Source organism: Sprattus sprattus, assembly GCF_963457725.1.
Source record: "Sprattus sprattus genome assembly, chromosome: 8".
Classification (NCBI taxonomy): domain Eukaryota; kingdom Metazoa; phylum Chordata; class Actinopteri; order Clupeiformes; family Clupeidae; genus Sprattus; species Sprattus sprattus.
The window spans coordinates 9,899,381-9,921,496 of NC_137927.1; the positions used below are offsets into that span (position 1 = coordinate 9,899,381).

Genomic DNA, 22,116 nt, shown 5'->3' on the forward strand with positions numbered 1-22,116 from the left:
ATCTCTCCATACATCCACAGTGATGCTTTGTCCTTGCAGCAATGCTCTAGTTTTTTTGCTGGGAGTGATCCCAGCCTCGTGTGAGAGAACGGGAGAGCTGTCCGATGGGACTCTCTGCAGCTTTTTGTTAGAATAATTTTCCTCAAATATTTTTCCACCTCGGGCGCTTTGGAGGCATGTGTGTATGTACGTGCGTTGTGTGTGTGTGTGTGTGTGTGTGTGTGTGTGTGTGTGTGTGTGTGTTGCCTCATTTGCACGCCGGCATTGCATATAAAGCTCACACTGCAGCCTGTGCCACCGTTCCTTCTGCTGGCTCTCACCCTTGCACCTATTACATGAGTGTCCATGTGCCCAAATGGCCATGCCTGTAAGGACAAGGGTCTGCTATGTCACTGAACCAGCAAAACATGAACTGAGTGTGTGTGAGTGTGTGTGAGTGTGTGTGAGTGTGTGTGAGTGTGTGTGAGTGTGTGTGAGTGTGTGTGAGTGTGTGTGTGTGTGTGTGTGTGTGTGTGTGTGTTTTGAAGTCTGGCCCCTCGGATCACATTTTGAATGCCCTTTAGTGAATGGGCACTTCTGCCTCCACATGGAATAAGGGTGGGCAAATGAGTCAGATGCAGTACTGGATAGGAGAGTTGGTTTCTCTGCATAGCAGTGCCACTGATATCATCCTGTTCCCTTCTCTGTTTCTGCTGCCTCAAAAGGAGTCTGCCCTGGCATAAAGGGCAGCCTGCACATAAACTCCTTCTGAACCGAATCGTACAGGAAATTGATAGAGACGTCAGCTGATTCACTGCACCGATCTCTACCAAATGTAGTCTCCATCATCAGCCTCGCAATTATGTTACAGAATGTTGGCTGAACTCTAGACCCATAAAGGTCCCGTAACCCAGTTTTGATGTGGAAGCTGTGGGGGACCGATGGAGATTAAACCCACACAGCATGTAGCCGGTCAGCACACAAGGCCTGCCAGCTGGAACCACCCCGGAACACCAAACCTCTGCCACAGCCGTTTGTTTACAGCACCAGCTGTAAATGTGTGTGTCGCCAAACACAGCCATATCTCTCCTCTCCTCCGCTCATCTTTGGACTGGGCTCCTGACACTGGATCACACCGTGAGGCCATCCCAGCACCGAGACACAGGAGGCCTAGGCACGTCTCGCTCTCTCATCCACCTCCCAGAAGGCTCCGATTATAATTTACATTAATGGAGATATCCATTACGGTTACAAATGTACAGCGGATGTCTTTTTAATTGCCCATTGTGTTTCAGTTTAATTATTTGATAGATCAAAGCCAGTTATTTAATTTTTAATTAAAAATATCACATAATAAAGATGTGTTTTGAAGACAAAATGTGCATAGGCTAAATAGCGGGCTGTCCTGACACTATTTTTATTTGTTACTTTGTTGTTGGCGTTCTCGCCTTCACTTTCTTTCTCTCTCTTTTTTTTTTTCCTCAAGTCATATCACAAGGAAAAAAACAGCCCCAGCTTTTAAAAATACCTTTGGTGTTCCTGTGTGTTTTCCTATATTACAAAGTGGCGTAATGAGAGGGAGAGGGAGTGAGAGAGAAGGAAAGAGGGGAGAGGAGAACAACAAAAAAGGGAGATTTGCCTGCGAGCGAGATTGCAGCGTTGGCTCGGCAGTGCAGGGCCCACGTCGGAGCCCCGTAAGGATGAACACTTCTCTTTGTGCTCGCGCTCCCTGGGACTCCGGCACCATGGGAATTGGGTACAAGGAGCTACGCTCGTGGCGAGCTGCCAGCCTGCCTCCCTGCCTGCCTGGGACGAAGAAGAGGAGAGGAGAGGAGAGAGGAGAGAGGGAGAGGGGAGAGGAGAGAGGGAGTGGGGAGAGAGGAGAGGAGAGGAGAAAAGCTGGGCGGAAAGACGTGTTTCAGTTACACACTTGAAAAATGAGGAGGGGGGAAAAAAGGAAATGAAACTCTTGACTGACACCCTAACCCCCCACCCTCACAGACACACTCGTAGCCCACCTCTGACCCCTTGCACCTTCCCTTCCACCGTGTGAGTGCAAGTGAGCGTCTCCAGACCCCCTCCCTCCATCAGCTCTAAGGCCAGATCAGCCGCACTAAGGCTGGCGGATGGGAGGGCGGGAGGGCACAGGCAAAGAGGGGAGGGAGGTGGGCAGCTTGAGGGGGGGGGGGGGTGCAGGGCGCCTTTGTGAGGTGATTCTAAGTGTGCCAGCTTTGCCCGCATGTTTCCATTAGATTGTCATGTTGCCTAATTAGAGAGAGGCGGCATGATTCACCTTGTTAATTAGAAGGACTTGCACACCAAGGGCCCGGGGGCTTCAGGCAGAGAGAGAGGGAGAGAGGGAAAGGGAAAGGGAGTTAGAAAGGAAGAGGAGCCCAGCGTTACAGCCTCCAGTCTCCCTCCATCTTTGGAGCTTCTCCTCTCATCTACCTTCAGTTTTTTTTCCCCTTCCTCCTCCTCCTCCTCCTCCTCCTCTTCTCCTTCTTCTTTTTTTGATTTGGAAATGAATAAATCATCGGTGCCGTCCTCTTCGCGCCGCGCTCAAGCATCTGAGTTCACTTCTTCTCCGGGATGCAAATTACATGTGATCAATAGCAGGTGACGAGCACTGAACCTCTCTCATGGAAAAATGAGAAAGCGAGTGAAAAAGAAAGAGAGTGGGAGAGGTGAAGAGAAGAGAGGGAGACAGTGAAAGAAGAGTGCTAGCCCAAGCAAGGAGCAATGTGCGTGGGGAAAAAAACACAAAAGCGAAAGAAACATTTTCAAGTGGGGAAATTTTTCCCCTTAGATAAGCATTATTTTTAATGATCGGCTCCAGTGTCGGCGCGGCACGGAGCAGCGCGATGTGAAGTCTGCCTTAAATGTGCTTATCAGGTCCTTTCCAGCTCGGCGCTGCTTAACCCCGCGTACCTCACAAACGCTCCACTGAACAAACGCTCAGATGCTCCGCCGCGCCGCGGCCCCCTTCTGCACCGGCCGCCTGCACGCCGACTCCACCACCACCACCTCGTTAGTTCAACCTCATTAGCATACGGCACGTAGGGCAAGGTCGCGTGTCGTACACACACTTTTAGCACCTCATAATTTCTGCAAATAAGATGCGTATGAATATGAATGTGTGGGGGTGAATTGTGTGTCTGTGTGTCTGTGTGTCTGTGTGTCTGTGTGTCTGTGTGTCTGTGTGTCTGTGTGTGTGTGTGTGTGTGTGTGTGTGTGTGCGCCCATGCCCGCCCATGTGTGTGTGTGTCTGGATGAGGTCAGAAAGACCATGCACTCCTAATGACCTGTGCCTGAAGAGAAGCTCCTAACACTGAATAATTGGTGGTTGGCCCTTGACAACAGGTCTGGCACACCCAGGCCCTTTCGGGGCGACAGACAGACAGACAGACAGAGAGAGAAAGAGAGAGAGAGAGAGAGAGAGAGAGTTAGTCTCTCGCCCATCTCTGAGGCTCTCATGTTGAAGGTTCACTACTGCCTCTCTCTCTCTTTCCTTCTTTCTGTCCCCACTCTCCCCTGCGGTCACGTCTTTGAAGGGTGTTTTGCTGAAGTTGGCAAGGACGGAAGTGTCAGCGTGGCACAACAAGCTGCCGGGCGCACACCTGGCCACCTCTCCTTGTGGTTAGGCAGGAAAAGAAGGGCAACGCCATCATTTCTAACAATATGCCCCTATTTTATATATAGATGTGCAATCAAGCCAAGCAGACAAGTATGGAGTATCTTTGCTGACCTGCTGTTATGCACTAATCTGATGGGCTGATCAACAAAGGGACTCTGGGGGCTTGTCTCTGAGTGTGTGTGTGTGTCCCTATTCAGCCAGCACACAGAATCATCCCGCACTAACTAATTGAGTAAATTAAAGTTAAGTAATGTAATTAGCTGTTATGTATTAATTAATTGGAATGGCAGGGTGCTGGCACACGTAACGCCATATCACACCATCTCTTGTTTGAAGGCCAGCCCTCTCCTCTCCCCCAACCCCATCACCCCTACCAGCGCTCCCTCTGTTAGTAGAGGGGCCAGGGGCAGAGCGCTAGCCCTTATGCGTGCACACACACACACACACACACACACACACACACACACACACACACACAAACACAAACACACATACAAACACCCACACACACACATACACACACACACACATACACACACACACACACACACCGCACATTGGGATGAGGAAGGAGCCCACAGCTTGCAGATGTTCCTGCAGAAGTGCTCAGATGCCCCGGAAGCCAAGTGTGCGCCAGGCAACTTTGAAAGGAAATGGCCACGTGGAGACCTAAACACACACGCGTTCACCCATTCATCTGACCTGTATCTGTTTGCGTGTGTGCGTGTGCGTGTGCGTGTGCGTGTGCGTGTGCGTGTGCGTGTGCGTGTGCGTGTGCGTGTGCGTGTGCGTGTGCGCGTGCGCGTGCGCGTGCCCGTGTGTGTGTGTGTTTTTTGTCCCTGAGGACTGGGAGTCGGGAGGGTTTGGGGATCAGCGTCGGACCCATGACATTTATTTTATTTACCCTCCTTTCACTTGGGCTACCACCCCTCTCGCTCCCCCCCCACCCCCTTCTTCTCCCCCCAACGTCAGGCTCATACACACACACACACACACACACACACACACACACACACACACACACACGTTCTGCTCCACCAAGGACATCTGTCTGTTAGTGTCTGCAAAGCCCAGAGCAAGCCTAAGGGGCAAAGGGGGGGAGGGTGTGTGTGTTGTGTGTGTGTGTGTGTGTGTGTTTGTGTGTGTGTGTGTGTGTGTGTGTGGAGCCTTTGTTAGAGTTGCAGAGACCGTGAAAGGCAGGTCGCCTGTCAGGATGCTGTTTTCTGCCTCCTTCGTGTTGGGGCTGGGGTATTACCACCCTGGAAGATATGGTGCCCTGATCTGGTCTCTCTCTTCTGCAATGCACCCGTCATAGGGTGGAACAGGGTGTTCTGTCATGTAAAGCATAGTGAAGCATAGACTTACAGACAGTATTTCTTTCTGATTTAGTCGATTCATTTACTGAGGAAATTGTGTTTTGTTCTTGACTTACAGTCCCTTAACCTTAAATTAATGAACATCACGGCTTCAGATTTATTTTCATATAATTTGTAAAATCTCAGTGTTTGCATGCTAATTTTCTCAGACCCCATAGTGCATTTCTTGCTCACAATGCTACGACCACACATGTATGTAATTTAACTCTGGGTAGAATATTACATATGGTGCATCCCCTCAGGCACTCACACACTCACACACACACACACACACACACACACACACACACAGTCTGGCTACGTGACTGACAGTGTTTATGAAGCGTGTGGAGATTCAGAGAGCCTTCCTTGTGCCGTTCGCAGCCGTTGGTGTGCCCTGGAAACAAACGCCTCCAGTCACAAAGTAATTGCACTGAATCTGTAAATACTCCGTGTGAATTTTAACCGCCAGCTTCCCCATCCCCTTTTTCAATCTGAGCAGCAAATATAGATGAGTTCACTGGGGATGTTTCGGGCATGTCCTGCTGGCCGTGACCTTTGGAAAGTGATTTCAACTTACAAGCACGACGCCCTGCTCCTCAAAGGCCAGCAAGGGCCGCCACCTCCTCTGGTATTTAAAGAAGGCTTGAGGGGGCCAGCACATATTCCGGTATTGATCAAACTTGACATCTATTTTTCTAATGTCTGTTGAAAGGTAGGGAGAAATGAGCATATGGAAGGGGTTCCTGTATAGGGTGAGTTTTTGTTATTTTTTTTTATTTTATAGGAGACCTTTGATGGCAACAGCGTTCAGCCGTGGCAGATATTTTAGCCTTTAACCTTTACAGTAAGATGGAGGCTACTGGTAGCGCTCAGACAATCGATAAGATATTTTGCGGATATCGTTTATAACCAAATGTGAATTTGGGGTAATTTGGCAATATTTGATGTACACAACCCTGGAGTTTTCAGTCTCCAGCACGGTGTGTAGAGCATAGTCTGAACTTGTCTCACAGACAAGACCCATAGGACAGATCTGTCTGTCTGCGCCTGTCTTACAGCCAACACCCAAAGGACAGACCTGTCTCTCTGCGCCTGTCTCACAGCCAACACCCATAGGACAGACCTGTCTCTCTGAGCCTGTCTCACAGCCAGCACCTATAGGACAGACCTGTCTCTGCACATTAGGAGAGACCCATAGTACAGACCTGTCTCTCTGCGCATTAGGAGAATCGGGCGTTTTCCTACGCCACCACCCCGCTGTCTGAGGTATCGATCGCACACTGACAACAGGCACTGCAGATGGCACAGAGTACGTCTGCGTGTATCGTGGCATCGTAAAACTGCAGACGCAGACTGTCCCCGCAGGCACTCGGAGCCTGAGCCTGGTGCCAGCTGCCGGGCAGAGATGGTATCCTGACATCCTGGTGCCAGCCACAGTGCACCAGTGCCACATCCCCTGGAGTGGCATGAAGCCAGCGGATTAGCTGCCCATTATCTGTTGGGGTTGGTCCGACGCAGGAGGTGTGCCTAATTGGAGGCTTGGTCTGTGGTGGGGTTTGCTGGGTCGACGTCCGCAATGGCATGCCTGCCGTGCATGTCTCTGTGGTGACTGTGTGTGTCTCCATAGTGACTGGAGTTGTGACAGCTAGCGATTTGTGATGATCATAAACACACCCTCTGCCCATTGCCCCTGCAGCTCATGCATGTCAAGGCTGGATGACAGAAAGGCTCATCTCCAAGCACAGTTGTGGCCCATAGGTCAGTGGATGTTGTGTATTAGTCATGCTGCAACACGCACAAGCTCCCCAGCTCCAAACCGCTGCCTCTGTGTTCCTGTACCTTAGCTAGTTAATCAAAGCGCTGTGGCGCAAAGATCATGAGTTCAGAACCCATACAGTACCCACCCAATACCCACACTGATCAGCTGTACAGACAACCTGTACTGCATTGTAAGCTGCTGTCTATAAAGGCGTCTGCAAAGTAAATAGAAATAATAGTTATAGTTCAGCATTACTGACCGTTCCCAAAGCCCTCTGAGAGAAAAGGAGACTGGCCCATAGAGAGCATCCCTGTGTGTGTGTGTGTGTGTGTGTGTGTGTCTGTGTGTGTGTGTGTGTGTGTGTGTGTCTGTGTCTGTGTCTGTGTCTGTGTCTGTGTGTGTGTGTCTGTGTCTGTGTCTGTGTCTGTGGCTGTGTGTGTGTGTGTGGCTGTGGCTGTGTGTGTGTACACATACGTGTGTGTCCTTATTTTAGCGTGTTGGGTATGTGTTTGAGCTGTCAGAAGGGCGGGGGGCTCCAGCTCGTCTGCCTGTTGCAGTGATGAGAAGTGGCAACCCCCCTAAAGGCCAGCCTGCGCCAGGGGCACTGCTAGTGTTTGTGACGCCACGGCCATCATTGCCACAGCGATGGGCCCGCACCGCTCTTTGCGCTGCATCTACCAATGCAACCGTCTGCCTGCACCCTCCAAACCTTAAACACCAACCTTAAAAATAGCAAAACTGGACACAATCTCTCCTCTAACCCACATTACACTGTAGATGAGTATGAAAGGCAGGCATTGATTGTTCCCTTTTAATTGCTCAAATACACACACACACACACACACACACACACACACACGCTCACCCACCCTCCCTTCCTCCTACAACCCCCTGCTGGATCGGTGTTCACAGTGTGTTTGTGTTTTTGTGTGGGGGTTTGCTAGTGTTTAGGTGTGGGTATGGTGGAATATCTGTGTGTGTGTGTGTGTGTGGGTGTGGGTGTGTGTGCGTGTTCTGGCGTGTTGCTGCCAGAGCAGGCAGGCTTGATGCCCTCTGTGCCATGTCCTGGGGGCTCTCACACGTCCGGCCGGCAGAAAGGCCAGCTCCCAGTCACGCTGTTCCAACCATCCTCTCTTTCACCCCTCTCTCCCTCTCTCTCTCTCGCTCCTGTCTCTCTCTCTCCCTCTCTCTCTCTCTCTCTTTCTCACTCTCCCTGCGGCCACCCATGACATTACCTGGGGCGTCGCGCCTCCTCTCACAAATCACGACGGGAGAAATCACATCAGAGCATGTGACTGCACCACCGAGGCGGCGCAGCACAGCCCGGCCGCCCACACACACACACACACACACACACACACACACACTCTGCAGCCCCGACGCCTGACAGCACGCTGCCATTTTAGAGCAGAGGGGCCTCTCCTCAGGCAGGCCGCGAAATGGATGCTGGAGACACAACATGGCCGACTCTCAGAGCTGCCAGGTCATTAGTGTGGCTTCAGATGAGATCCTGTGTGTGGGCTCAACCGGTCGAGCTCGGAGGGTTTGACTTGTGATGCTGATGTCACAGGGTTGATTCCCAGGTAGAACACTAAGGGCTGTATTTTCACATTCACACATAAATCCTTTTGTTGTGTGCCTCCACTTACACACATCGCAGTTACGCATATTCTCCCTGCACACTCTGATCACATCCACAGCACTTAAGCTTGGAGAGGCGTGATTTATAGGCTTTATGTCGAACGTCACACACTGGAAAACGGGTCTGATCACATCGGCTTGTCGGAGAAGGCGGTAACAACCGTACAAATCGACAGTGGTAGATTGACTTTTAAGTAATCAGGGAACATCAACTGTTTTTTGATTGTCAGCTTTAACCCCTTATCCATCTCGATGGCAGGAGTTTTAGATGTCAACTTGCAGATTGCAGTTACTTCAATCTTGAGGGGGCACGGGCTGACTCTAGTCCAGATTGAAGAAGGGAAGGAAAATGTGCTGGTGGTCTGACTGAAGATGTCTTACTGTGAAATGGCTCCTCCTGCTATTGTGGTTAGGTATCAGGGTGGGTGGGAGGTGCTGGGGATAGATTTAGTCATGAGAGTCATTTTGCCTGTACCATCTGTGCTGTGCTGATTTAAGTCATTATGTGATGAACTCACTTAGATAGCTAGTGTTGCCAGTCAAAATGAACCTGATTGCATTCTCTCCCTCTCCTTCTCTCTCTCTCTCTTTCTACCTCCTATCCTTTTTTGAATTCCTTTCTCCTCCCCTCAGATGCAGCAGCAGGAACTTGCAACGATCCGGCAGCGTGAAGCCAACCTGACCGCGCTGGCAGCCATCGGGCCCCGCAAGAAACGCAAGGTGGACTCGCCGGGAGCGTCGTCGTCAGGCACCGAGGTAAGATCGAAACCCCTCGCCTCCCCTCCCTCCTCCACGCGGGCTCACTCCCCCTGCAGGCGGCCCGGTTCTGATATCCCAGAGTCCTCTAGTGTGTCCTCAGAGGTCCCGTCGGCCCCGGATGCCCCTCGTGGCTGGCCCTCTCCAAGCTTCACTGATCCGTCTGAGCCAAGTGTTCCTGAGAGGGGAGGAAGTCCGCGTGCCGCTGCAGCCGCGGGGGCAGATCCTCGTGTTCCTTTCCCACCGCTCGCCGGCAATTCACTCCGAGAGAGAGAGCCAGAGTTTACCGTGTATGATTTATCTAAGAGCAGTCATCCCATGGGCGCTTCTTTCAGTGGTTCATTTAAATTAGCATGGGCGCTTGGGTCCTAATGATAGCAGTAAAGTCGTGGACCTTTTACTCAAAGATGGAACACAAGAACAACAGTGTGTTGATCAGCCATCTTGATCAGTGAATACAGAGCAGGTTGGTGTGGATAGCGTAGATGCAGTGTTAAGCTGGAGTAGATGCAGTGTTAAGCCAGCGTGGTTGGTCTTGCTCAGCGAAGAGGCTTGGACTGGGAGACTGTGGAGAGAATGTCTGTAGCATTGTTCTCAAGCTCACCCAGCCAGCCCCTTCAGACAATGAGAATGAGCTGTTCTGATATCTCCTCCAGTTGTGTCATGAGCCAATAACTCTCACACACACACACGTACACACACAAATACACTCATTCTCTTTTTTTTTCATCTCCATTTGTCTTTCCCATCTCTCTCTCTCTCTCTCTCTCTCTCTCTCTCTCTTTTGCACTGAGGCCATGTTTGCTGCCAGGCCACTTCTTGCCTCCTCTCTTCTCGTTTGTTTCTCTGTCCTCCGTTTTAAGGGTCGCGCTCGCTCTGCCGAGAGGGTCACTCACATTTTCATTTCCTCTTACATCCAGTTTGAAGAAGAGAGCGGAAAAAAGCCACGGGTTGCCAGAGCCGTGCAAAGAAGACCCCCCCCCCCCCCCCCCCCCAACCCTTTTCTCCTTCCCTCCTCTTTTTAAGTCTTACGTTGAGATTTGAATGGATGCCAGGTTGGTCATTATTCCTTAATTGCGACGGCTGTAAGGCTTTTGGGAATGCCACAAAACAAACACGCTAGAGGTGTTCCTCTCCGGCTCTGTCCAGCTTGTTGGAAACACATGAAGTTACACACGTATTGACAGGGGCCTAAGCATGTTGGCTCTTTCTCATGCGCCTGACTAAATATGGTCTCAATTACGACGGCTTATGGTTTTAGCAAACATTGTTTCCCATAGGAATCAAGTTCAACTGAGGGAAAAAAAGAAGCTGGCATCAAAAGAAAAGCAAATCTTATGTATTAAATATCGTCGGTCCAACACTACAGTACTTGTGTAGTCAGGCAGAGACAGTCAGAACTGGAATGCTTCTGCACAGAGAAATTCAGAGACTATTAAGATTCATAAAGAGTGGTCTGAGTAATCCTTTGAATATGATAAAACTGTTTAAAGAGACAAAAAAAAACCCTGAATTCTGAATGTAAATTCGTCATTTTAATAACCTGCTTATTGGGTTGTGTGTTCGCATCATGCGCTTAGCTGCAATCTGTTAGGGGAGAAAAAAGCCAGCCGCATACAATGTGTCCGTAAACCACGGCAAGCATAAATAACAAAATAAAAGCATTACTTCTGCTGCTTGAGTGTGGTGCTTTGACCTCCCCCCTCACACACATACACACATAAACACACACACCGCCGCCATAGTGGCCGTGCCCCCTATCACCGGACAAGACTCCCCATGCTCAACGAGGGAGCAAACTCCAAATAAATATATAAACAGTCACACACCATAATTGTGAATATGCACTTGATTTTTTTTTCACCCTCCTTTTTTTCCCCAACAGCCGTTTTTCTTTTTCTTCTTCTTCTTCTTCTTCTTCCCTCATCGTCCCCTCTTTCTTCTCCTCTCCTCCCCTTCCTCCCTCCACCATCTTCCTGTCCGTGGGTAATTAGTGGGGAGAACCTAATGATGTGTGGTCCCTGTGCCGTACGGCGCGAATGAGCGAGGGATCGGGGCGGAGGAGTGGAAAGAGAGAGGTGGGGGTGTGTATATATATATATTATTATATGTGTGTGTGTGTGTGTGTGTGTGTGTGTGTGTGTGTGTGTGTGTGTGTGTGTGTTGAGGGGGGGATCTTAACTTCTTTTCACCACCACCCACCCACACTCCCTCCTCTCCTCTGCTCTGGTTGAGGCTGGCTGGCGGGGGCTTTAGCTGGGGTGGGGATGTGGGGATGGGACCGGGGTGGTTTGCCGGCGGCCATCTCTTTTCCCTTCTCCAGAGCAAAGTGAATGTGACTTTTCTAAGGGGGTCACAGGATGCCCCCGGGCCCTCTGGCTGCTTGCTGGACGGCAGCCCGCTCTCAGCCTCACTGTGGGGCTTGTCATAGATTTCATCTGCACAGCAATGAGCCGGGGGGGGTGCGGCGGGCCGTGGGGGTGGGGGCGCTGGCTGAGAGGATGGCGGGGGTGGAATGGAGGGGGGGGTTAGCTGGCCTCGAGCACAGGCTGCCTGCATTATGGAGGCCCATGCTGATTATTTTTCCCCCACGACATCACATCCTGAGCTGAGCAAGGCGGCCTCGGTGCATTAAGGAGGGCCCACAGACTAGACAAAGGCGTTCCTTTGAGCAGGCTGAAATTAAGGGAGAGGTGTAATGACCTTACAGAGAGAAGAAATGGGGCGGGGGGGGGGGGGGGATCAGTTGTCAGAGGTTGTGTGAAAGAGAAAGTGAGTGAATGGAGAAATGGATGGATGAAGAAGGGGAGAGATCTGGGATTGAGAAAGAGAAAAGGAGGGAAGAAGAGATAATATGAGGCTTATAAACTCGCGGATGACCTCCTACAGGTTCCCGCGTCGAAACAGACAAACTCCATCGGCGATTGCTGCTGGTTGGGCTTGCTGCTCCACCCTCCTCTCCACTCCTTTCTTCCTCCACCCTGCCACCCCTCCTTCTTTTCCCTCCTTCCTCCTCTGCATGGTGGCTTGGCGAAGGCAGTGCCTGGACGCAGATAGCCAGAGGGCCTGAAACTGATAGCCAGCAAGAGCTGCGGTGTGTGTATGTGTGCGTTTGTGTGTGTGTGTGTTTGTCTGCAGCCTGATCTCGTCTGCAGGAAGGGAACAAAGAGGTCTTGCAAGGCTCCGCAGGGCGGATTAGTTTCAAGCAAAGGCAGGAGCACGGGGCGCTTTTTTTTCTTCTCTCTCTTGCTCTCTTTCTCTCCAGGAGAAGGACACAGAACGGCCTGCTGTGGCCCTCGATGGGGCCCCCCAGCACAGACGGGGGGCCGCACTTGCACCCCCTCCCTCCCAGTCACAGCACAGTGCCTGAAACATCCCCGTGCTCACAGCACAACACAGGCTTTTGAAGTGTAGTACAAAAGCAGTGGGCTTTAGACGAAGGGGATAGATGGATGGATGGAGGGAGAGAGAGGGAGAGGGAGAGGGAGAGAGGGAGGGAGAGGGAGAGGGAGAGTGAGAGAGGGAGAGGGAGAGGGAGAGGGAGAGAGGGAGAGGGAGAGTGAGAGTGAGAGTGAGAGTGAGGGAGGGAGGAAGAGAGAGGAAGAGAGCGGGAGTGAAGGAGGATAAATTGAGTGAGATTGAGAAACAGGAAGTGTTATGAGAAGTTGAAGAGCAGGGCAAGGAGAGGTGAGGGATGTTTACTTCATTATCACAGTCTCACCCCTGTTGAGGTAAGGTACTGCAGACCCCCCCCCCCCCCAAGTCTGGCACTGGAGCTGTGTGTCGGGGGCTGGTTAACAGTTCCTGCTGATCGATCAGTGATGCTCTGTGGTGGAGTGTGGAAGGTGAGGATCAATGGCGTGGTCTTTTCCAGCGTCTTGGCGGAGAGCTTCTGCTTGCCTTCAGCTTCAGCTTGCTGTTTGGTAGATTCACCTCCGAGCTCCCCGCATTCAACCGCTACGGACGAGGGCCCGTTCGTGTGGCAAGTGTGAGTTAGCCTCTAGCTGCCTGTCGCCATCGCTAGCACTCAAGCCGTTCATCCCATCAGAGGAGGAGAGAAAGTGGGTTGCTGAACGGGGATGGCCGCTAAAGTGCCTGGACTTGTCGGACGCGGTCGCCATGCCCGCGTCTGCGGAGTGCAGGAGAGGGAAGGGCGAGGCGAAGGAGAGTTGATGGGGTTGGGCGCTTGTGTTATGGCAGCAGTCCACCTCTACCATTGGTTATTCATTTCACCTTTTTCACTTTGAGAGAGAGAGAAGGAGCAGATCAGAAAAACGAGAGAGAATCGGCGAGGAGAGTGGAAAAAGAGAAGGGGGGGGAAAAAGAGGACCGACAGGAAGAGAAAGAGAGAGAGAAAGAGAGGGAAAAGGCAAAAAAGCGAGGTAGAGAGAGAGAGAGAGAGAGAGAGAGGGAGGGAGCACAAGGAAAACTGATGCCCTTTCCTGCAGCGAAATTAACAGGAGTCACGTGGAAAACAATCTGAGCCTAGAATGAAAGGGGGGAGCCATTAAAATGTGCCCGAGGCTATGGACTGCACCCAATATCACTAAAGCCGCACTCTCTACAGATGTGGAGGCTGGCTCGCAGGCAAACGAGGCTCTGTTCTATAGCTACAATTAAAATCAACCTCTCTGCCAAAAAGAGGAGCGGGGAGGGGGAGGGCAGCGGCAGAAAGGCAGACAGGGAACATCAAAGACAGATTGAAATGTGTAGTTGGTAATAAGAGTGGTCTCTCTGCCCTCAGGGTCTCCATGCTCCCCTTGTTAATGAGAAATTTTGACCTCTGGTTTGTAAGTTAAACTTGTAATCTCGGTTAATGAAGTAAATCAATCCCAACTTGGAGTGTGCCGTTTTCTGCAAACCACCACCTCCCTTCACATACACACACACACACACACACACACACACACACACACACACAAAACCTCTAAACACATGCATACACACCACACCACACCCAACCAACCAGCTATGCAACTGACCAGCCCACCAACACCCATCCTTACCCACACACACTCATACTTGCATGTGGACAGACACACACACACACACACTAGTGCATATTCTCATTTTCTCTCCCTCTCTTCTTGATCCCCCTTTCCCTCTTAAAGCACTGCCCCCGCGTAAACGGCTCCGTCTTCAGCCAGACAAACAGGAAAGCTCGACCAGCAGAGATAAGGAGAGAGAGATATGCAGGGGGAGTGGAGGGAGAGGGGAGGGGAGGGGAGGGGTGGGTCCAGAGGGGTAGGGGACTTACTGGCCACTTGGGCATCATCCTTAGCCATCATCTCTCTTTCCCTCCTCCCCATCCCTCTATTTTGTCTCCTCTCCTTTGCTCCTTTTTCTCTATATCAACTCTTTTTTTTCTTTTTTTTTCTTTTTTAGAAAATCCCCCCCCCGTTCTCTCTGCCATATGGAAGACCAACATGTAGACCGTTTATGCTACTAGCCTTGCGGTTTTCTTCTCTTACAAAATCTTACTGTATTGGGCATTCCATGGATGTGTAGACAGGCACACAACGGCACACACATTCACACACACTCTTTTAACATTTGTGCCCTTGTATACATGCACATACACACGCACACACACGCACACACACACACTCACAAACACATGAACATTCTCTGTGTCTGTATACACATGGCATGTTTCTAGACACACACACACAGACACACAATCACACACACACAGACACACACACATACACACACGCTGTATGTTCATGTGTGTAGGGCAGGGCTAAGTGTCCTGACCCTTTGTTCCTGAACTCACCTTAGCCATTCAGTTGAGCTGCATGAATTAAACATGGGCTGAATCAGAAGCCAAGTCCATGTTTAAAAGCCCAATTATGTTCTATACACACACACACAAGGGAACACACACAAATATGTATCATGTCCACCACTGAGAACTTGTTATGGGTTGTTTATCCTAGAAAGAGCACAGTGTCAGAGTTTGCCTTTTGTCTTTAGGCGTTGTTTTTTTGGAAACTCCCAAGCACCAAAGTCAAGAAAGGCCATAGTGGGTGTGTAGGGGTGCTCTGGTCAGATTGTTGATGAATGCGTTGCCCCCTCACAAGAGCTGCCCTACAGCGTGAGTGGCACACCGGGGGCGAAGGCCAGGGAGGCTGCTATCTTTCGCGTTTATCGTGCCAGCTGGTTTGGTCCATGGAAAATGAGAATAAGGGCATTGTTTGCATCGATCATATAGTGACATAGTACTCTGATCAGTAGTGAATAATAAGAAAAGGCCTCTAAATCGTAACAAATATGGTAATATCAAAAATTTTCTTTTTACCATCCTTTACAGTAGTTTGCCTATGCCTTAAGTACACCTATAGCTTTAGTATTTAGATGGTCATCATTAATGACACTGTGGTTTATGGTTTCATTTTCATTTCTGGTTACCTTTTGTGTTTTTCAACAAAGCCATAACGCAGGTAAGTATAGAACTGTCTCAAAAGTGTCATGTTAAGCTCATCACTAGTTTGTTTTGGTTGAACCTGTGTATGAGGTTCAGCCCAGCCCAACTAAGTAATTTAACAAAGGATGGGTAAGCTAGAGCAGACAATTAAATTAACACAAAACTGCTGCATAGCATGATCATCAACATTTCTTTCAGTGTGTGATATGTATAGCTACTTACATGGTTACTAAAAGGATTTGTGTGTGTTATATGATACTGAGGTGATTACATTCAACCTTACAGATGAGCTGAAACTCAAGGCTAACTTCCTCAGTGTTGAGCCCAAATGGTCTGTACAACAAATGACAATTTCAGGAACATAATGGCCGATAAGGCCACTCTTACCCTTTAGTGCAGTGAAGACATGTCTCATTAATGCCCTTCACTCTGGCGTGGTTGTCACACTGTGATCCCTAAACTGAGCAGTACCGGTGTGCCATTTGTGCCAGAATCTACACTGCGATGGCAAATTAAGTGTCGCATCTTTCAGACTTGTTGTGCCACTCTCTCAAGTGCACCAATATTAAAAGATAACAACACCACATATAATAATAATAATAGTAAAGAGGGGAAAACATTGCGTCACATTAATCACAATGATCACAATGTCCCTCGCCCTGATCCGTGTCGAGGCTGGAGGAGGATGACGGTTCACGTGTGCTTCACCAGTCCAGCTTTGAGTTGATGGGTGAAACCACTTGGAAACGGCTGCTTCCTAAAGAGTTTAACTAGCTGGTGTGTAGCTGCCTATTTATTCTGAAGCAATAAGGAGGATATGCGTCAGGCTCTTGAACAACAGTCCAAAACAAAGAACACACCCTTAAGGGATGGTACTCCTTCAGCTAAAGGAAACAAGTCCTATATCACAGATGTGTTTTTATGTATATGTATGTAGATGTATGTAGATTATGAAGCTTGGTAGTCACGATGTGGCTTGATGTGCCTTTTTACTAAAGTCTAAGCACCATGGTGACGTCCAGGATGAGATAATGAACTCTTCTGGTGCTGGGAGAGCACAGTTTGTATCATTAACATACACGGGATCAGACTGCAATGTTCATCTGAAGCTTTCCACCATCACTGACACCAGCATAAGCCCTTTGCTCTCCTGCTAATATACACATGGGTGGGTAGAGTGAGCATGTCTGTAGCTCTGTGTGTCTCTCTGGGGCTGCCGTAGAGCACGACGAGGTGCTGGTGCTCCTTTTGACTCAGAGAGGACAGCTCTGTTTACGCCCTGGAGGATTTTCACCCAGCACAGACATCGCCATGACTGCACACTGTGCAACACACGCACACACAAACACCCAAACAAACACACACACGCAGGCACGCGCATGCATGCATACACACGCATGCCTGATTACATGTGGATGCTGCCTCACACTTATTATACGGCCACAGACTACTTAACAGACGTATTCTTGCGTGATCACACTGGCTGTCCGTCCTCTCGTACATAGACCAGTGCGTACCGCCTCTCAGACACACGAGCACAACCGCAAGTGTTGCCCCTGTTTTCGAGCTGGTACTGTAGTCAGGCTCTGGGCCTAGTGGAAAGGTGTGTGTGTGTGCGTGCGTGTGTGTGTGTGTCAGAACAACACACACCAGCGCACCCGCTGAGGTGAGCATTCATATGCATGCCAAAGTGTGTGTGTATTTGTGCTAATATCTTAGAATAATACTTTGCATGAGGAAATCTTGTATTTCCATATTCATGGTGAAAATGAACAATTTTTTTTCCATCCCTATTACTGCCTTAAAAACTTTGCCCTGAAATAACGGTTAAATATACAGTTTTGACAACAAAGTTGGGCCCCGGGCAATTAAAAGATACCCATCTTAAAGAAATTAATTACCTCCCTTGTTAATCTTGATATAATTAAATTTCTGAGGAGTGGAATCCATGGTGGTGCCATGGAGACGCCGAGGCGGAGAGGAGGGCTGGTGTGCCAGCCTGCTGGCCGGGGACGCCGGGACACCACGGCAACCAACACAGCCACCATCCCACGCTCACACACACACACACGCACACACACACACAGACACACACACACACACACACAGACGAAAGCAACAGACAAGCATTAAAGTTTTGCATCTTACAATAACACCATATCACACAAAAAAACACACACACACAGACTTGAGCCTCGCAGTAGTACGAAACTCTCACAAACAAACTCACATTCACACTTTGGTGTCCTCAACATGACACCAACCACTTCTGCAGTCACACAGCAACCTGCTGTAGCACTCGTGGTCACACTCACAACCTCATTCTCCTCCTCACACACACTAGCATCTGAACTCATGTCACAAACATGACTCATCATAATCACACCTATCCACAGACGTCCAGGCCTACCTTCCTTTCCTTGGCCCCTGTCTGCAGTTGCCACACTAGTCCTCTCCTCTCCTCTCCTCTCCTCTCCTCTCTGTAGTGGTGAGGGAGGCCATGCTTCTGTGTGCGATTCTGTCACTTCCAGCTTTAGAGTTATTAATAGAGCTCCCCCTCCTGTAACGTAGCAGGAATTAGCCGTGATTGCTTTGTGTGCCATTGCATTGTGACATTATTGGGAGGCAGTGGTGTTCGTGTTAGTATTTATTAAAGTTTGTTTTTGCTTCGATTCTTTTTTTTTTTTTTTAAATGATTTTTGTCAGCCACGTTGCACAGCTCCAAAGGTTGGTGCCTGAGGACAAAGCGGAGTGAAATTGTGGGGAATGATCTTTCATTAAAAGAGGGGGGTGGGGGGTGGTGATGGGATTTGAAGTGGGACAGAGAGAGAGAGAGAAGCAGAGGGAAAACGGTGAAAATGTATAGTGTAGGCAAAAGAAGTTGACAAACAGAATTTGCTCACATAAACATTTGGTTTCAACTTTTCTGCAAGATAATTGTATTTATTTTTCGTACCGTTAATACATGGAAACTGCAATTGCTCCTGAAGACAAAAGACAAACATGGCCAGCAAAACTCAGTCGTCTGTGCTTCAGAAGTAATAGGTATGAATCGTGAAGGTCTAAAGTTGTTTGCTTCAGTAGTTATTAGGAGGTCACTCTACTAAGCACCTGCGTTGCCATTCCACACACATTCTCCTGTTATTTGCCAAATTTTAAAGCAACATTCCTTCATTAAATTATTATTAAAAAAATATATATATATATTTCCAATTTTCCACTTACGATGTGTGGGCACCATGTCCAGTCTTGGAAATCCTCTTTTTTTCTCTAGCTCTCTGTCTCTCTCTCTGAAAGTGACTTTTAATTTGAAAGGCCCTGGGTTCCTTACCGGCGAAGCGCTTGATTAAAAAGAAGGCCACCATATTGTTTGCAGATGGAGGCGCTTCAGGAAGAGTCTAATTGAATTTGTGCGCGTGGAGATGCCAGGCCGGCCGCCACACCTGTCTGGCACGCGGCTCACTGCGGCTCGCCCGGCCATGGCACCGCACTCTTGAAGAATTACCAGAGAGAAAAAAATTCTGGCAATTCTCCTCGGAAAATCGTCTTACGTTTTATTAGCATGTGCACCGGGAATGAGAGAGAGGGAGGGTTGATGAAGAGCAGACAGAAGGAATGAAGATAAAGCAGATTTTCCCATAATCCTGCGCTTTAAGTCATCTGTGATTATCAAACTAATCTGAGACTGCTAAAACCACGGTCCACATAATGTGGATTGTACAAAGATCTATGTTCAAAGTATTGGTTTGTGTTTATCATGATCAAGGTGTATTTTGACTTAGTTTTATCCCTAATAATGTACAGATTTTTTTTAAATGTTGTTAATCTTCAGTTTTTTTCTCTGAGATTCAGTGTGAGTGTGTCAGCCATGTTTTGCTGGTGGTGACACACACACACACTCACACACACACTTACACACACACACACACACACACACACGGGTGAATTTGAGATGGCTGTGCTCCCGCTCTCCCCTTCGCTCCCCTGTGAGCAGAGATACAAAGACATCCAATTAGCAGCAGTACGAAGCACATAGAAGTCCCCACCAGACACTTAATAAGGTCATGATATTTCTGTTCTCTAATGAGGGTTAATCGTGTGGTATTTGTGCTCCCCTCTCTCTCTTTCTCTCTCACCCTCTCCCCTCTCTTTCCCTCTCCCTCTCTCTTTCCTTTCTTCCCTGATGAATGGGTAAAGAACTGCCTGTGTCCATCTGTACTCAACACTCCTTAGCCTCTCATTCCCTCACCTATATATATATATATATATATAGTGTGTGTGCGCGCTTTTCCACAACCAAACAAACATTAGCTGGCCTGAAAAATGAATAGCACAGCCCCTAACACCCCGCTAAAGCTATCTAAAGCAAAAAAAACAAAAACATAAGCCTTTCTTCTGCCTCACTTCTACTTCCTGGTTCCACCTTGTTTGGTGTTGTACTTCTCGTATGTCGTTTCTCATGGTGATTTGTTACTTGATTTTTCTCGACCATTTTTTGTCCGTATAGATTTTTAGAACCGAGCTTGTGCGGAATGCATTTTTAATACGTTCTTGTATAGAACCGAGCTTGTGTGGAATGCCGTTGTGGCTAAAATTAGCCGGGGAAAATGGCAGCAGTGAATAAACAAGCAGATCCATTAGGCAGGCAGGGTTATTGGCTTCCTCGCCGGGCGGCCCATTAAAAGCTGTAATGTGGGCCTGGGGCACCGCCAGGGGGAGAGGGAGCAGGCCAGGGGAGGCATATTTCACATGCATCAGACGCCCGAATTAAATAGACCAATGTTCCCTTAAAAAGACTGAAGTACATCGCTTTCTGATGTGCGTCTCGGGCAAGAAAAAGGGGGGGGAAAAGATTCATTGATCTCGGAATGTCCCTTGGCAATTATAAAATATTAAATCCAAGTCACACTTTTCGGCTGAGCTCAATTTTTTTCTCTTTCTCTACACCATACCAACCCCCCCCCCCCATTCTCATTTGAACCAGCTTTTTATTTTTATTTTTTTACTGCTTTCCATTTGATCAATTTAGGGGGGAAAAGTTCGGAAAGGCTCCAGTGAAAAAACACCCCACCAGGGCCAGGTTAATGCTGTGTCCACTGAAACCATAGCTACACTGATGAGTTTTTCCAACACTGACCAGCCTTTCTGTCAGCACTGGAGCACACCTGCACCATCCAAAGCTATGCTTCACACACAAGCTCACCACTGCCGCCCCCGCCCCTCACACACACACACACACACCCCAACCCCCCCCACCCACACACACACACACACACACACACACACACACACCCACCCGAAACCCCCCACACAAACACATCCCACCCCACACACACACACGCACCCACCCGAAACCCCCCACACAAACACATCCCACCCCACACACACACACCTAGGTGAAGCCGGCAGCAGCAGGAAGCACATTGAAACATCTCTTTGGAGCGGAGCTCCATGGGGACGGTAAATATTTGCTGGTCGCGGTGTGTTAGGTCAGCGGCCCCAGCGCTGTCGTCCTCTGAGATTACTGAGGGGGTCTGCAGCTAATTGGGCGAATCATTAAATCAAAGGGGGATCTGGATAAATATATCCAGCCAGCTGTTTGACAAGGTACACAGTTCATTAAGGCAATGGCGTGTTTGTCGTTTGCCCTAATTAAGATTTAGAATCGATCATTGCGAGTGCACGAGCGAACAGCAGAGTTCTCGTTCGTTCTCCCCTCTGTTCTCTAAAGGCTTCCCTCTTTCTTTTCTTCCTTCGTCTTTCTAGTGCTTTTCAACCTTTCCTGCATGACTCTGTATGTCTTTCTCCTTCTTTTTTTTCTTTCTTTCTTTCTTTCTTTCTTCCTTCCTTTCTTCCTTCCTTCTCCCCCCTCTCTAACTTTCTCAGTCCGTATTTAAGCTGAGGCTTCCGCTTGCTAAAGCTCCTGCATTTAGCACGTTGACTGCGATGGGAATTAGACATCCTGTGCTAATTAGGGAGCCCAATTAACTGTGAAATCGCCTGCACTTTTTTTGACAATTAATATCTTCTGAATTTTCAGGCTTTTTTTTTTTTCATCTTCTTCTTTCTCTTCTCCACAACATTTGCAGCATCACCAGCAGACCCTAGCTGCAGAGGGAGAGAAAGAGAGAGAGAGAGAGAAAAACCCAACAGTTTTCAGGAAGTTGGAGTCTAGAGTTGTGTCTTTGAGCAAGTCCTGTAGTCAAACGTTACAGGGGAAGGCCATAGCCTGAAGAGACTCATAGTCGTGCTTGTGGAGTGAGCATGGACACGAGGTTTCGCCATGTATGCCATGTGTGTGGACTGTTGAGCCTTATTGTGGTTGGAGTGTGCGGGGGTAGGGGTATCTGGTTCCCATCTCACCCACACTGGCCTGATCTCTCTCACACACACAGACACTCAGACACCCACACGCTTACACAGTCTTCGAGGACCACTTCTCTATCACTTCTACACACACACACACACACACACACACACACACGCACACATGCACTTTTAGGCCTTCAATTCTCTCCCTGACTTCCATCACATGCCATGCTCGACCACTCAACTCATATAC

At 49.0% G+C, this 22,116-nt stretch overlaps 1 protein-coding gene across 1 annotated transcript in view; it reads left to right on the forward strand.

Annotated features, from left to right (window-relative positions):
- LOC308369148 (transcription initiation factor TFIID subunit 4) overlaps positions 1-22,116 on the forward strand; it is a gene marked incomplete at both ends in the record, with an annotated part of 80,287 nt that overhangs the window by 46,194 nt on the left and 11,977 nt on the right. Inside the window, one exon of the mRNA XM_080843493.1 lies at positions 9,005-9,127. Within this exon, the coding sequence (XP_080699619.1) occupies positions 9,005-9,127 (123 nt within the window). The remainder of the gene's footprint in view (positions 1-9,004; positions 9,128-22,116) is intronic.